This window comes from Hesperophylax consimilis, chromosome 12 (genome assembly GCF_061612785.1).
Source record: "Hesperophylax consimilis isolate HC1 chromosome 12, BYU_Hcon_1.0, whole genome shotgun sequence".
NCBI lineage: Eukaryota > Metazoa > Arthropoda > Insecta > Trichoptera > Limnephilidae > Hesperophylax > Hesperophylax consimilis.
In genome coordinates, this window is record NC_142847.1 from 1,267,056 (window position 1) to 1,285,100 (window position 18,045).

The 18,045-nt window shown below is 32.4% G+C and overlaps 1 protein-coding gene across 1 annotated transcript in view; it reads right to left on the minus strand.

Moving 5' to 3' along the window:
• Positions 1-18,045, minus strand: part of yellow-e (L-dopachrome tautomerase yellow-e) — a 100,068-nt gene that overhangs the window by 11,425 nt on the left and 70,598 nt on the right. The window contains exon 3 of the mRNA XM_089638026.1: positions 5,081-5,226. Coding sequence (XP_089494152.1) covers positions 5,081-5,226 — 146 coding nt within the window. The remainder of the gene's footprint in view (positions 1-5,080; positions 5,227-18,045) is intronic.

Genomic DNA, 18,045 nt, shown 5'->3' on the forward strand with positions numbered 1-18,045 from the left:
CAAATGCAAAAACCAAAACATGCTAACACCTTCAGTATGGCTAGATGAAAGGAAAATGGGTATTAGTCGTAGTGTCAAATACCTGAGACATATTATCACAGACGACTTGAAAGACATCGAGGATATGGAAAGTGCAAAGAAGAGCGGTTTTCATTTTTGCAGTACAAACGTGAAAAAGATACTTTTCAACGCATTTTGCACTTCGCTGTACACGTCAGAACTGTGTGTGGATTACACTGCATCCCAATGGCATAAGCTAAAAGTCGCTTACAATAATGCATATCGCCAACTATTCCGCCTACCGAGATTCTGCAGCGCCACGGAAATCTTATTGGAGGGACGAGTATACTCTTTCAGAGCGCTTCTCTGCCATCGCTTCTCTGCCATGGGAAGCTTAAGGCGCAGACTACGCCAATCAAGTAACAGAATCATCACCGCCATGGTTGCCTGGATGGAGTCCCCTCTGATGGCCCTCAGGAGACGGGAGATGTCCAAATATCCTCCATAATGCTGCTATGCTGCTTACACTCATTTTTGTGTTTATCTTTTCTCTTTTTTCACTTAAATTCCATTTTTTTCTGTCTATCGGAATTACGTATGTATTATTATTTTTTTTTCTTAATCTAATTATGTATATTATTTCAAAATATGGAATGTATTGCATTGCACTACCCCTGCATACATTCTGGAATAAATTCTTATTATTTTATGTTTGTTTCGCGTTAATTGGCATTTCAGCCTCAAACAAAAAAAAAACATAATTTATTTATTTATTGCATCTCACTATACATAAACCACGTTTTTTCTTATAAAAATCAACCTCACTAGGACTAAGCCTCTATTGAGGATAACAATTTACATTTGAGTGAAGCAAACATAGTGTAATCACAAACATAAAGTAATACTACATACAACACACAAATTATATCAAAAAGAAAGAAAATATTATGTCTTCTTCTAACACAGCAAACTTATTTTCTGGCACCATTTTAACTGAAATTAATAAAATACTTAGTTTTTACAACTTTTATTGATACTGTTTCATGAGCAACGCTCACTTCTTCAGGGTTTTAATAATACTAATTATAAATAATAGACATAGACAATGGTGTCATTAAAAAATAATAGACATAGACAATGGCAACAATGAAAAGATGAGAATAGATAGGGGAAAGAGAGGCAATATCGAACAATTTACAAAGGGAATAGGTTTAATATTGGGTCATTTAAAAATAATTTTTGATTGTTAATAATATTCAATTTTGCATTCACACTCTTTCTAATCTCTAAAATTTCTAGTTTATCCAACTGAATGCCATTGACATTACAATGTATTAATTCTATTGCACTATTGAAGTTTAAGGTATGACTAGTTTCCAACAAATGGTTGGCAAACTCCGAGAAACTGTTATTGTTAATCACACGGTGATCACACAGTTAATCACACGGTGATAGAATTTAAAATTATTTTTATTATTTACATTATTCAATATTTTATTAGGAATATTGTTTTGATTCACATTAAAATAAGTTATTTCTTGGATAGAATTGTCACTTGTAATATTAATATTGTCAAAGTTAGCTATTTGTTCATCGTGAATTTTAACATTTTTAAAACACAAATTATTTAACTTCCTTATTAACTTTTGTTTCTTTTTAAATGCTTTAATGCTTGCGATGAATCTAACCTGGTCATCTAATAAGTCCCACTCAACCGGGTGTAATGTGCTAGCTAATTCCATATGTAAAATTTTGATTTGAAGTTTAAGTAAAAATACATACACAGACATTGTAATCCATACATTTACAACACCTCAAATCTTCCAATTTCTCAAAAAATGTCTGCTTTCCATTCTATGATTCATAAATTAGTTAATGTACCCCTATCTCTTAATAATTTTGCAAGGGAACTCAATATCATTAAACAAATTGCAACACGGCATAATACCCCCAAAACAAATCATTTTAATACTTTAGTAATTTTTCCCTCAATTTTGTCAGCTATTTTTTTTAAATGATCTCAAAGTTTTAAATAATTATTTTGAAACTTCGTGTCTCGCAATGGTCGAGAGGATAAAGACAGAGATTCTGTTTCATCTTTCGTTTAGATTTGTTAGTATTGTCTTCTTCTTAAGTTAAAGAAAAGTTTTTGCAAAAAAATTGAATAACATAAATGGTGAACTAAATGAATGTATTATTTGTTCGTGACTGTTGTCATTAAAGCACGTATTTTAATTACTAACTTAATTAGTAACAACTGACAAACAACCATTTACCCTAATTTAACGGTTGTTTACAACTTTGTAAAATTTAAAACATGTAAGACCAATAAATTTTTACAACTTTGAAATAATGCACTTTGCAATCACTATGTTGTTATTAGTACCATTTTTAACGTCCTTTACTTTACCTCGCAGAATTACGAACTGTAATTATTTATATTAACAACTGTTCATAAACGGATAAGGTACATAAACTTAAAAAAATAGTCTGCCTCCGGTATGTAGACACAATCCGGGTAGTTTAAATGCGGCCATTCTAATGAACTATTAAAACAATTATTATTACCATGAGCACGGAGAACAGAGTATCATTGTGGACGCTTGTGGGGCAGGTATTTCAGTTGCTTTTTAAGTTTGGCTTCGTTCGTCAAATTGCTGTCGCATAGGTTTCCTACGCAACCTATAGAACCCAATAAGAATTGTAACATTCCTGAGTGTACTGATAAACCGTCCCTAACTGTCGTATGCCATCAAAAGGTTAGAACAACGATTGTTGTTTTCTATTAAAAAAAAGTAGCAATGTCATAAAACGTGCGTGGCGGAGAGCTCTTTTGACATGCAGCGAGAGGTCACATTTACAAAACTCCGCGATGGTAAATAAAAATGTATATACAGAAATTTAAGAATATTTAAAAAAAGATTCAGATGATTCCGTAAAACTTTAGTTTTTTTTTAAATGCAGTTCGAAATTCAAAATTCAAAAAACATTTATTACACAAAAATACATAGTACAAAGAGTATAGCTTATAGGTATATCCTATTTCTTCCAGCTAACCCAACAATTACACATTATGTTACAAAACGCAACAATTATACGTTAAATATATGTAAATAAATAAAAAATAAAAAAACAGAGTTATTTAATTCATGTAAGGTATTATTCGAAGTCAACGTTTACTCAGGTTCGTAATAAACTTTGATTTCGAATTTTACTGTTTTCATATTCATGTTATTATGTAAGGTACCTACCTAAACTTCTGACTTAGACCATCCATTCAATTTTCTTAACTCCTATTTGAATTGCAAGTTTAGGTTTGGTTGTCATTATAATGCTAATTTGTACTATTACAAACTAGTTTCAATAGTGGTCGATCAATTATAATATGCAGGTCTAGTGAAATGATTGAATTTCCAGTACGCTTTTGATACTCGTATGTACTCAAGCCGTTCGTTAGTTATAAGTTATAAGACAATATTTAATCGTACTGTTATGAAACGATACCTACCTAATCACTATCAGTGTCCAGTGTCTACAAACACCAATCTATGAGTTTATAGTTAAAAACAAGAACTTGATCATTATTTATTTTGATTTGTCTACTTTGTCTACTTCAATATTTGAGATTATATTATATTTTCTTTGTTTGCGAAACGCTAATGTACCTACTATATCTGTATCTTGATACATAAATAATCACACCGATACACATTCCTACACTCTGCTTCCTACTTCCTGCATCCTGTGACACAATATTCCTCTATCTATTAATATAAATACATAACTAACGACTCCTCGTTGCTCTTAGTGTTAATTAGCTTTTAGACAGTACAGACGTACCTATCATTATTTTTATAACTGTTTTTATGTATACTTTCTGTATAATGTCATTTTGGTGACTTATTTGCACTCGTAAGCCTGAATACAATAGACGGAATTCTTCAAATAGAATACCAGAAAACACGCGTGCAAAGACAAGGCAATTAAAATAGGTTCTGTTAAGGGTCAATCATCAAATAGTTGCGCCCTTGATTGACGTAACTAGTAGTGGCCATCATAAAAAAAATCGAGGGATCATGCACCTGACAATAGGCATATTTGATGCAATCTTGGATCAGCATCTAAAGTCCCAGTGGCCCTCCTATACAACGACTTTATCCAAAGATTAAGGAAAAAATTGCCAGCAAGAATTTTTTCATAGACGAGTTAAATAAAACGATATCGAATCTAATAACGCTGATCTTCATGTAGATACATTTACCCATATGGTGGAAAGTGCAGGATTGTTCGAAGCATTTGATATAGAAGGACGTAACATAATGCAAGATACATCACTCATTTAATTGAAAACAATCATATACGGCAAATCGCAATTTTGGGATCCGTGAATTCACCAAATTTGCTGTTTAAAAAATCACTACCTAAAAAGCCAAGATTTTTGTTGCTATAATATCTATCTTGACGGCTCTCGAGTAGTAAGCTGGAGGTCGCGGGTTCAAATCCCGGCGGGAGCTAATAAATGTTACTTTATTAAAAGAATTATCAGAAAATAAATCGGTCGCATCTTGGAACTGAACTCAGGATCTCAATTATGTAAATATCTCAATTAATTAAATTTGACCGAAGTTGATATGGTCAAATTAGTTCAGTGGTGATTAAAGCCTTGGCAAGGCTTTCATTTCTAAATTTCTGTTTCAAATTTTTTCGTTGGAGAATTGTTAATATTTTCTTCAATGATTATATTTTTTGATTAAATTTTATGTACAAATTAATTTATGAAACGAATTATGATTTTTAGGGGTATTTGATGAAACAGACAATCGGACATGTCATGATAAAATTAAGCAGGTACATACATTTTTCATACATATTCCACCTCACCCCGCCGATTAAAATTGTTCTCAAATAGCTCTGCCAAGGGCCTTTTAGGTTCATGATACCAACTGAAGAGATAGCGATCTACCTTACCGACTGGTTACTAACTTTATCACCAGAGCCATCTGTACGTGATGACGGAAAGTAATATTTCAAATTATCATGATATTAGAAGAATTGAGTGTAATATAGTTAATCTGCTTACGTAAAGTTATCAAGGGAGTCCATCACCCCTGAGTCCAGGGCCCATAATCTTCCGCAGCGATCCGACCTCATCCTGTAGACGCTGATCAGTCCGGAGCAGTTAGTGCTGCCCTTTCCGGCATCGTGCCAGTCCCAGCTGGGAAAAGCCTGCAAAAATACGTAAATTATAATTTATCTGAAAAGATATTACATAGCTACAATAGTGAGAAGAAAGGGAGGAAGGGATGTAGATAAAGGATGATTTTAAAATGTTAATACTTAACTGGCAAATAAAAACTAGATGCTGTTTGAAAACGTTTCTTTTTGAAAATAACAGAGGGCGCCACTTCCGTTTACAACAATCCTCATCTGTACAAATATTAAATTAATAATAATATCAGATGGAACTCACAGTTTATATTTTGAACAAAATTCTGTTCAAATAATATTCAAGCTAGGTAAGTACCTACTGTATCAATTGTCTGAATTTTTTGTTGCAATTTTAAAACAAATTTTCTAAATGATAAATTCAAAGTTAATCCGAGTTCTAGAGTTCATTGAATCTAAATTACAGATCACTTTTATCAAACTCCATTGTACAACTTTCGGTACATCATTAATTACTTCTTCGTGTGCATCTTTTATCGCTGTCAATTTGGCTAAGTTCAGTAAAACACCCAATCTGGCGTAGTAAAGGTTTGCTAAGTATAAACATGCTTTCAAATAAACTGTTCATGTTTATTTTAACTGATATCAATAAAGTTACTACATATTGCTCTGTAACCACTTTCATTTCAGTACTTATTATGTATCTACTGTTGTAATTATATACAACTAGCAGTTAAAAACCCGCTCCGCGGGTTTTTTTCTGCTAGGCCCTGCGGGCGGCTCTTCGTTGGGCTTCGCCCATTTTAAGTGATATTAACAACAGTTACATTTAATAGATAGATATTAGGACGTTCACAGAGAGAGGGTGAGTATATATATTGTTAAAACACGGAACAGAAAGGAGTTAATTAATAATAACATGCTAAATTTACGCATAATAAGAATGACAGTTGTTTGAATAAATTAAATTTTACGTATTTGTGATGGATTATTTCAAATGAAACACTATTATTGACTACATGTCTACAACTGATATTAACTGTTATCTTAGGTACCTAATATAATTAGCTCATAGGAGACTTGCAGTGCTTAAATATGTGTTACAACCGTCAATGTCTATAAGTTGAATTAATATCGTTTAGTTTGTCACAATTAAAGATAGTTATAACAAAGTTGACTTAAATAATAGATTATTACATATTGATTAATTGTACCCGTGTTTATGAATAAAAGGAGGGTAATTGTGCGATGAGATTAGAAGTCGGTTTAATTAAAAGGTGTTAATTTTACTCCAACTGGTGGTAATTCTTTACCTACAACTGTTACTGTATCTAATAAAGTTTAAAGTTAGATTATATATACAAAATCATCTGGAGAGTAAAAATCTATATATAAAGGTAGATTATTACAATATAGCGCCCCTGAGGTGATATCTCACAAAAGCGGCGCTATGCAAATTGTCCAATAAATAAATAAATATAATGTTTACATTTTATTGTGTATACACCGAAGTCAAAAATTAAATATAGATTGCAATTGGGAAAGAAGAAGTGGAAGGAGGGAGGGGGGAGGGGTAAGAGTAGGCTGGGTTTATAATAATTAGGAATTACAATATCGTTAGACGGGAAAGACCAGTTGAGTGGGAAAATATTTAAAAGAGAGTTTATAAAAAAATTCTTGTTAATTATATCTGCTTTTATATTAACATGTTTCCTCGTTTCCAAAATTTATATATTATTTATAGTGAAGTATTTTAAGACCTGAAAAAAACAAATAGCATACAACCTTAAAACAATATATCCATAAGACAAATAGCATTTAATAACGGTTATTCTAATAAATTGATAGTTGAAATACTAAATAAAAAAATTAAACATATTCTCTTCAAACGCTCTTTCTAAAGATAGAAATAAACAATGGCGTAGAATTCTGTTTGTGGATAACGATACTTCTAAAATTATATATAAAAACAATCCTGATACTATTCAACTGGCGTTTTACACTAATAACAATGAAGAAATATATTCTTAATAAGAATGACAGTTGAACAAAAAAATCAGGAGTTTAAAAACTCAACTGGGATGATTGTAATTTCTTTTACAAAGGTAGAACCAATAGAAATTTTGAAGTCAGAACTAAAGAATATCGCACGGCTCTAAATGGAAATAGTGAATCTGAGTTTGCAAATCATCTTTTGAATAATGATCACACTTTCGATAAAAAATTCAGGTCTTAAAATACTTCACTCAGGATATAAAGCATCGCAAATAAATAATTTTGAATTTAGAAAACATGTCAATATAAAATCAGATATAATTAATAAACAAAAAAAATATAAATAATAATGAAAAATGCCATTACAAAGTGATAAACTTCCAGAAGAAATCTGCTTGTTAATCGTAAGTACTCAAATATTGTGAGCTGCATATTTAAATATTCGCGCCATTCATTTGGTTCGTTTTTAGACCGCCAGAGGTGCGCTCTGTCGGCGATCTAATCTAAAGCCGTGCGTATCGGCCATTGAAGGATCGCGTGATTTTTTTATAAACGTCAAACATAATTACGTAACTGTGGATAATTTTCACTGTAATGTAATTAATCCAATGGATTATGAACTTTCTAAAATATATTTTCTTTGATATTATCCAAAAATTATATGAGGAGAAACGATGCTTTTGAAGAAATCTCGTATTATTATGAGGCGATCCTATTTTAGTATGAAATCGTGTCATTTTCAAGTTGGCGGAATTTAACCGAAACAGACAATTTAAATTTGACCAATCAGAGGGCCTACACCGTCCAGACGCTGAAGTATTAATACTATCAGATTATTAAACTCCTCTGTACAATTGAATTCTCTCCGATAACTTGTATTGTACCTGTCTATTTTGCTCATATTTTCTGTATAATGCCTATAACTTACCAATGGTGATGCCCTTGGGAAGAATCACTAGGTTAATTAACTGCCTCGCAGGAAATGTGGATATTTTCCACATGTCCTACAACGTATTTAAACGTGAAATATTATTATTCAATACTTAAAATTGTAAATCTAAATTTGAAATTTTTTTCTTTGTCCCACTTGTAAATGTACCTATTTGTTATTAACTTTTTTGTAAATGTTAATTATCGATATTGCAATGTTCTGGTTCATACTGTTTTTGCAAATAAACAATAAATAAATAAATAAATACCCAGTTTATTATGTGATGTACTACCAAAGATATTAGAAGAACGAGATGTGCTATGAGCAGTTCATACTGTGTGGAATTGTTTTGCCCAGTGTCGCCGGTTTTGTTCACCAATACTACTGCACACCTTCGCTTCCGCTAAGGTATCCGCACTAATACATAGAACAGATTTCTGTGCGTACACGTCCCGATAGTATTCAAAGTACCCTAATTAGGTAGTACTCCGCCTACGGTCCGGCGGCCAACATAGCATATCTCGTTCTTCTAATATCTTTGTGTACTACACACTTATTATTATTGTACTCCAGAACAACTAACCTATAACAATGTAAAAGCCTGCAATGCGTGGAACTAATAAATAAATATGATTACTAAGGACGGGTTGTTTCGGAGAATTTGAACAATTCTTCAAATTTCGAAGTTAATTTTCCAGTTCTGTGAAAGATTTTTTCATGTTCTGTTATTATTTCTGTTCTGTCATGCAACTAGCCTATGATGATATAATAACAGAACTTGAATAAGACTTTTACAGTACCCAGAAATGAACGTTGAAATTTGATGAATTGTTCAAATTCTCCGAAACAACCCGTCCTTAATGTCCGAGCTAGTGAAAAGATTTGAGTTATCGAAATATGAATTTACGGATCGATGGAAGTTGAGACGGGAAGGATTGTAGAACGGGGGTCTAAAAAGTGTCTGATTAATTCGATCTAGATAAATAGCTGCAGTTATTTCAAACAACTGTTTGAGCCTATATCCTGAATACGTTATGAATAATATAAACAATCAGCATTAAAGATAAAAGTGGTTAATCACTTAGGAATTGAACCTAGGACCTTAGCCTTGCCGGGGCTCTGCTCTAACTACTGAGCTAATTCGACCCTTTCTCTTCGGTCATTTAACTATATCACAATTGACTAAGAACTACCAACGTTATCTTAATTTTCTTAATGTACATTTTCATTGAATTCTTTATCTACGATTCCAAGATTCTCCCCGAACTAAATGCAATCTAAAATTATCTTTAATAATTTGGTCGAATTAACTCAGTGGCTAGAGCGGAGCCTTGGCAAGGATAAAGGTTCTGAGTTCAATTCCCAGATGCGATGGAATCTTTTTTTGATTTTCTGTTTCAAATTTTTGTTTAAGGGTAGCTAATATTGTCTTGAGTGATTAAATATTAGAATTTGAGGTTTTACCCATTAAAGTATTCCACCAAAATACATTTCAATCACTACGTTCGAGTGTAAACATATCAGAACAAAAGTACAGTGGCAGTTTCCTCGATTTTAGACACTAGACTACTGAAACACGTCAAACGTATCTATTGTTTTTTCACTATAATGTGTCTGTGTTAATATTGACTACATGAAAAAATTGCATTAGCAATATAAATAGCGTGGGCTACCCACAGAGCGTTATTTAATAGTTTTTAAATCGTTAAAGTTATCGACGAATTTATCATATTTACGTTGCCTTGGGCTATTATGCAGGTTATGGACTAAAAACAATATATAAAATATATTGTTTAATTTTTAAAAGGTGTTTTTAATCTTTAACCGCACCAGAGTCCCAACTGCTCCCAACCTTCTGAAGCCAGTGATACTATGAAGTGAAGCCTCATAACTTACCCACTTGAGGTATGTTGTGAGGTTAAAGGTAGTGGGGAGGGGATGGAGATGGTGGAGAGGAAGGTTGGGGAAGTATTAGCTTAAAGTCCAATTATAACTAAGAATAGAAAACTAACTACATGTTAAATTGATCGAATTTTTTTTTGACAGGAACTTTGTGACAATAATATTTTGCAAATAGGTACAGGGTTTTCCAATAAGAGGTGTTATTTTGATATTCAATCGTAAAAGATCAATGGTTTCGTTGCTTGTGTGGCACGTAGCGCCGTCTTGTTGAAAGTAAACGTTGTCCAAATTAATATAATCTAATTCCGGCCATAAAAAATCATTATTCATCTCTCGATAGCTCAAACCATTCACCGTAACTGTTGCTCCAGCCTCATTTTCGAAAAATTAAGGTCCAATGACTCCGACATAAACCGCACCAAACAGTCACACGTTGAGGATAGAGAGGCTTTTCAACAATAATTCTTGGGTTTTCCGAGCCTCAGATGCGACAATTTTGCTTGTTGACGAAGCCACCGAGGTGGAAATGGGCCTCATCACTCAAGATGATTTGCATTTGATTCACTCAAGTGAATTTGAATAATTTCAATGCGTTGTTGAAGCGTGTATTGTTCCATTTTTATTAATGCCGTAGTTTTTAATTGTCAAATGTCAAAAAATGACAGCTTCAAAAGTAACCTATACTGAAATAGCGGGCTATTCAAAATAACACCTCTTATTGGAAATTCCTGTGTTTACATTAAATATGTATAACAAAGATATGGTAATAAAACTCAAATTACAGAAATATTTACAAATCAATAAATTAGAAGACTTGAACCTTTTAATTCCTAATTAAACTAACTTTCCTAAGACGCTGTTGCAACAAAAATCGTATAAATAGTTTATGTTTTCTTAAGAAAATTTAACGTTTTGTATGAAAACAATATTTAAAACTAAAAATCTTGAATTCGCATTGGAATGAGAGTTAAAAGTCTTATAATTCCTCAATGTTAACAGACGTTTTAAGCCGCGAGCAAAACATTTTATTGCAAAATATCGTTAATAGTCCGAAAATCAAAAAAATGAAGGATTCGATATAGTTACACATAGAAAAGCACCACCGAGATATATTATAGATTCAGCTAATATTGGCGTTCTAAGTATGGGCCACAACCATCGGTTAATTGTCCGCTGTGAAATACGATGGGCTTCAGTCAGTTACAAAATTTTATGGGAATAATTCTGCTGATTATTTTTTTTATTTATTTTCCGACGTTATGTCCGTGATAAATCTTACCCACAGGTAAAACGAAACCCTTCCTCAAATGATCATCTAGTCAATCCACATTATGCAAGTGTATTATATAAGCATAATAAATACAAAACAATACAAGAACAACACGTCAAATCACCAGAGATCAAATGGGAAAATAATTCACCGACTCCAGATATTTTCATATCAGAGGGTTCGGCTCTGTAGAACTCCTAACAGGACTTATAAATCCTACAGATCCCTCAATATTAATATTAAAAAAATCTTTCGTAATCCTAAAAATTTTTGCTTTTTTAAATATAAATTCTTTGACAGATCTAATACGCCTTAATTTTGAATGATCTATCATGAATATATATATATATATATATATTTATATCTATTATCTTCGTTGTGCGGCGGGCAATCACCGGCGACTCCGTTCGTTGAGTTTTCTATTTGTTGAAGGATTCGGGGGACATCGACAGCCGCCACAACCCATTCCTACTTTCTGCACGGGAAAAATATTTGAATAATATTAGAACAACTAGCTAGCTCTAGGTATAATGCCAGTAGCCGAAATAACAAATGGTAATATTTTTACAGTCTGAGAATGCCAAATTCTTTTAATATCATTTCCTAAATCTGTGTATTTTCTTATTTTTTCAGAAATACATATTTAGTATCATTATTTGATTGAAAATCAACAATTTTTTTAAGAACTGTTATATTTGTTTCTGGGTTGGTAATTTTGTACAGAATAAGTTATATGGGTAGAGATTAAAATAGGGTGCGGTTCTTATTGCTGGTAATTTAATTTGTGTTATCTATAGTTTTTATGATTACTAGTGCAAATTTAATTAGTATTTTATTAGTCAGTAGTTTATTTATGGTCAGTTATAAGCGCTCGCTGGTGATAATTTCAAGATACCGACATGCACGGTGATATATATTGTACAAGTCGTACTGAAAAAGACAGGGAAAGCAATGGTAAATGGGGTTTTACTATGACTAGAAGTCGCGTAAATTGGCTTTTTAAAGTTAAAAAACTCAAAGAGCACTGGTAACCCAAATGCTCCGGGCCGTGGTGCGGCGGGCAATCACCGGCGACTCCGTTCGTTGAGTTTTCTATTTGTTGAAGGATTCGGGGGACATCGACAGCCGCCACAACCCCTTCCTACTTCCCGCACGGGAACCATATTAGAATAATATTAGATCCCATACTAAACGCTTAATTACAAATAACCTTGAACTAGCATTATTGCGAAAATAAATAATCTATTCTTCATCTTTTTTTTAATCTTTATAGAAACAATGACAGCCTCCGTGTTCGAGGGGTAAGGCTCCGACTAGCAATCCAAAGGTAGCCGGCTTAAATCCCGGCGTGCGCAAGTAAATTTTATTTGATGAACTTGCGTTATTTTGCAAAAATAATTTATTGTTTATTTGTGGCACGTTCCAGAGTGGAAGATACTCTCAGTATCGCTCTGATGTAAGACCACCATTCAGAATTGAAACGTTGCTTGAAATGGCTTTAGCCATGTTTGGTGACCAGATATGAATAACCAGTTACTCCTCTACCGTCCTCTTCCCCAACTCCTTCCCCTCCCCCCTACCTGCAGTCTCACAACATACCCCAATTGGAGTTGCCATAGTCTGACTGGCTTCAGACGATTGGAAGCAGTTGGGATTAAAAAGATCGTTAAAATGTTTAACGAACTGCAACTTACGAGTACGTTGCCTTTCCTTTCATAATAATATTTACTACGGATTTACAGCAATCCTATGTAATTATTGAAACAAAACGATTTACAAATGGCCGGAAGGTTACGAAAAACGTACGTGAGATATTCTTGAACTTGGATAAATTCCTATTAATGTACTTGACGGAGCATTAATGAGCTGTGTTAATTTAGTTACATAATGTATGGCGATATCTGTGCGAGTTATTTACAGACATATTGTGTAAGTTATAAGAGTCGCGATCTTGGATTTTATAATTTGTGATCTCAGATGTGAAATAAAAAAATAGAAAATGATTCTACTAAAAACCCAATTGTTTTCATTATTTAATTGAAAAAGATGATGATAATAATAAATCTTAACGAAACATGAAACAGAACAAGACACAGTAAATAAAAAAGATAACGGTCTCAACTGGATATTGAACCCAGGATCTTTGTCTGTTATATAGAGTATTTAAGAATGTGTGCCTTTGAGTGTGTGTATGCCTATGAATATGTTCACTCTGTTATATCAATCTGTCTATATTTTTTATGTCTTTGAAATGTAGTCACTTAAAATGTTATTCTTCTGTATCTATTTTGTGTCTCCTCGTTATATGTGTGTTTTGGTGTTATGATTAATAGTATTGTAAGCATGACCTGCTAACAAACTGCTTTGGCAGTTTTGGCGGGATAATAAACTCAAAAAGAAGAATAAAAAATTTAAAAAACTTCAAAAGTTATTGATATTGTTACTTTCTGTTACAATTATTACAATAAACTAAAGTAATCCCGTGTCTTGTTCGTTTGTTACAAAATAGGAAATAATTTGTTTATTTACTCGTTGAAAAACTTGTAGAGATTTATTACTGTCAAGTTGACTCTAATTGAAACACTAAATGCATGTTATATGTACACCTTTAACAAATATCATCAATTGGCGGGCTGAAGTTTTACTCCTGTCTGAATGCGGCCTAATTCAAAAATAAATAAAAAATACCACACTTATTTGAAACAGCTACATTATGAATGGTTATAAAAAATCTATACAAATCGTACGTGGTTTTTTTCGCCATAAATTAAGGCCTATTGTTGAAATAGTAATAAAAACATTATATTTAATAAATCACATGCTACTGTTTTCTTAGTGAACCATTATTATCAATAGATTAATCAACAAATGTTTTTTTATCGTTACTCGTGCCAATCCAATAATAATGTAAACTGACAAATTATGTATTGTAGGTGTTGATAAATTACTTAACTACTAATATACTGAAAGATATATATTTAAAAGCATATTATAGTTCAAACTCGCAGGAAACATTTCAACACCTTAAAAGGTAATAAATCAGGGACTTATTGCTATTTTTTTTCAATTAACCCAAAACAGGAAACCCTGAGGAAAGTAATTACCCTCGGGACTAATTACCCTTATTATTGGGAATGCTGTGGGGAGGGTCTTTTTAAGGAAAGGAAGAAGTGGGAAGGAAAAAGGTATGAGGGGTGGGTATGGAGAAAACTTACTGAAATGAAATATCAGTATTACATACAATCACTATAATACCCCATAAACGGTTCCATGATAACTCAACACAGTGACAATTCAACACACTTTTAAAAAGTGATATAAAGTCTTTAGAAACGATGAAATTTTTTTTAAAACCTAACCTAACCTAACCTACCCAGTTAGTAAAGTTTTTGTTTCAACACTTTCCGTGACTTTATATAACTTTTTAAAGTTGTGATGCAATATAAGATTGAATAACCGATGCTTTATTCTATTTGTATGCCTTGAATTGAATTTTTATACGGACAAAACTAGTTATTCATATTCATATTGCGTATGTACAAACACAGTGACAATTCAACACACTTTTAAAAAGTGATATAAAGTTATTAGAAACGATGAAAAAAAAAATTAACCTATCCTAACCTACTTAACCCAGTTAATAAAGTTTTTGGTTTATCACTTTCCATGACTTTATATAACTTTTTAAAGATATGATGAATCATCGTTGTGATGATTTATCCGGTCACCCCCAAAAACAAAACACTAAAATACGTATAATGATAAAAATAAAAAACTGGCAAAATTATTCGTTTTACTGTTAAAAATGGGACTACAGGCCGATAACGAACGAATTGAAAGAGTTCCTAACAAAGTATCATCCAAAAGCGGGTGTTTTATGAAGACGGCGGAACACGTATTCATACAAATACTGATATTGTACATTTTTCATACATCTGACGCATTCCGTCACAACGTGTTCCGAACACGTGTTCTTTTCCTAATAAATATCATGACCAGTTGGACAGGTCAAAGGGTCTTCCCAAACCAGCCTCTCCCGATCTGGCACCCCACGCAGATGGTGGGCAGGCGCATCCCAAACACACATCATCCGATGAACCCGGACACCTTTGCTAAATCAGTTGCGAACCATTTGGGTTGAACTGTGTTGGTTATCCAATAAATGGTTACCGAGGCGGCGATACCCAAACCCGCCTCCCAAATTATAACATTCCAATGATCTGATTTGACCTGCACTTGACAGTGCTTTTCGGTGTTCCAACCAAGTCATGCTGTCAATATTATATATAAAGTCTTGCTTTATTAATGTTTTATAATAAAATACGTACCAGATGTTATCAGTAATCGATTTAATGGCCATTTGAAAGTAGTCTGACGGTCGAAATTAATAGTCATAATAATTAATGGTTTGATGTTTAAAATATAAAATAATATAATCACTCCATTTAAAATGTATTCAGATATGATATTTATATTATGAACACTTTTCTCTAAAATGCATTTCGAATTAAGATACAGGGTTTTCCAATAAGAGGTGTTATTTTGAATAGCCCGTTATTTCGGTAGATGTTACTTTTGAAACTGTCATTTTTTGACATTTGACAAGTAGAAACTACGCCATTAAGGCGACACAATACCCTGATAACGGGGATTTGCCCCGACGCTCACATTTTAATTATTTCTGATGAGCTTATTACTAAAATCTTAAATGTTTCTAGAGGGATTCGAAGGGATGCAAGTTATTTATATTTAAGATTAATAAAAACAGGACCTTACAATTAAATATATTATGTAAAACGATAAGTACATTTTATTAAATGTAAAATGTTGTAAGATAAGCGGCAAGTACCAGATTTTATTTTTCTAGACGATGAATTAGTAACTTCCCGACGACTCCCTCACAAAAGATTAGAGATTTTATTAATGTATTCATAAGAATTAATTAAAATAAAAACACTCGCGAAAATTCAATTTCTGGCCAGATACACGAAAGTCGACCGCCAGTACTCCAAAACTCTGGATTGTTCGTAGTATATTTGTGTGCGCGTTGGTAAGGAGTTATTACGTAATGACTCAGACGCCGCCAAAGTTCCGGCCTGTAAGGTTGTGTGTCATCCGGCCCGTCGCTGCGGTCATTTCTTTTGCGTATTATTTTATTTAATCAAACGATTACTTTGAAATCTATTAGTGAAATTTTCTTTTTTTTATAATTTAACTTCTTCCTCAAGTGAGTAAAGGTTTTTTATATAAATAATAAATATAAATATAAATAATAACCAATACAAAAGAATACATTATTAAATGCGTAAATGTGTAGGCACTTGAGAAAAAAGATGACACTAAAGTATTGTCGTTATGTTATTATGTATCATTTCTAGCCCAAGTAGACTTTTTTACTATTAATCCGTTTTTTACGACACTTGGCGAGCTGGCTGTCAATCAGCGGCACAGAATGTTATAGAGTGGCCCCTTCACTAGAATCGTTTTCCTTTATTTACGCCCTACTGGGCTTTTACATAAATTTCTAACTATACAGTCGTTGTATAGTTAGAAATAGAGTAGTTGTAACAATGGTATATCTAATAAATTATGGTAAAATAAAAGGAGTTTTTTACTAAGGAGTGGTATTCTCTTATATTTCAATTAAGTGTTTGTGAAGAGTTCGTTTCATTACTAATACTCCAGGGCAATTAGCGATTCGCGATCGTAATTATTCCGGTAGTCCCAATTTTTTTTATATGTTTTATAAACTGGTCCCCTGATGTAAAATCTGAATTTCCGACCATGGCACACCTGTGCTCGCGCCGCCATTTTGAAAAAAACCGGCCGAAATCGCTCCAAAATCTAGTTTTTCCAAAATATCTCATTTCCAATGCAGATTTTGGCTAAATTAGCTAAACAATTAAAGTAGAACATAAAATTACTTACAACTTTTGCGAAAACAATTTTCTTCAATCTCTAATAGGTACCGAGGTAGAAAGTCGTAAAGGTGCGTATATTTTTGAAAAAAACAAGTTTTTTGCGCGACTAGCTTTGGTTTTTTGTAAATATCTCGTTTCCAGTAAAATTTTGTGAAAAAATTATTGATACTAATTTTGTAGAAAATAAAATTTCATAAAATAAATAGGTATTTAATTTATGTGTTTTAACTCTAATATGTATCCAAGCTCTAATCCACCAAAACCAGTTAAATTACCCAACAACAAATTTTTGAAATTCGAAAGTTTTTTTTTCCATAAAACAAAAACTCTACATCGAAAGTTTTTCTCCATACAGACAATTAGACATATGTCACCTATAAAGTACCTAAAGTCATTCGAATATTAAAAAGAGTCATTAATCTTTTAAGTTTAGATTGTTAGATCATTTGTTGTAGATAGAATTGTGCAATTATCTCCCTAAGTTACTGCACTTACTTACGTTGAAATGATTTTCAATTTTAAGGTAAAATTGAACCAATTTATAATAAATCTCTTGGCTAATATATATACTTACGTTTCAGTTAAATATGGGAAAACAGAAGACAAAAGGAGTTTTATCCCGAACAAAATTACGGCACCAAGGAAAATGTTTAACGTATAAATAAATAACGTATAAAAATATAAATTATATACCTATTTATTTTATGAAATTTTATTTTCTACAAAATTAGTATCAATAATTTTTACACAAAATTGTACTGGAAACGAGATATTTACAAAAAATCAAAGCTAGTCGCGCAAAAAACTTGTTTTTTTCAAAAATATACGCACCTTTACGACTTTCTACCTCGGTACCTATT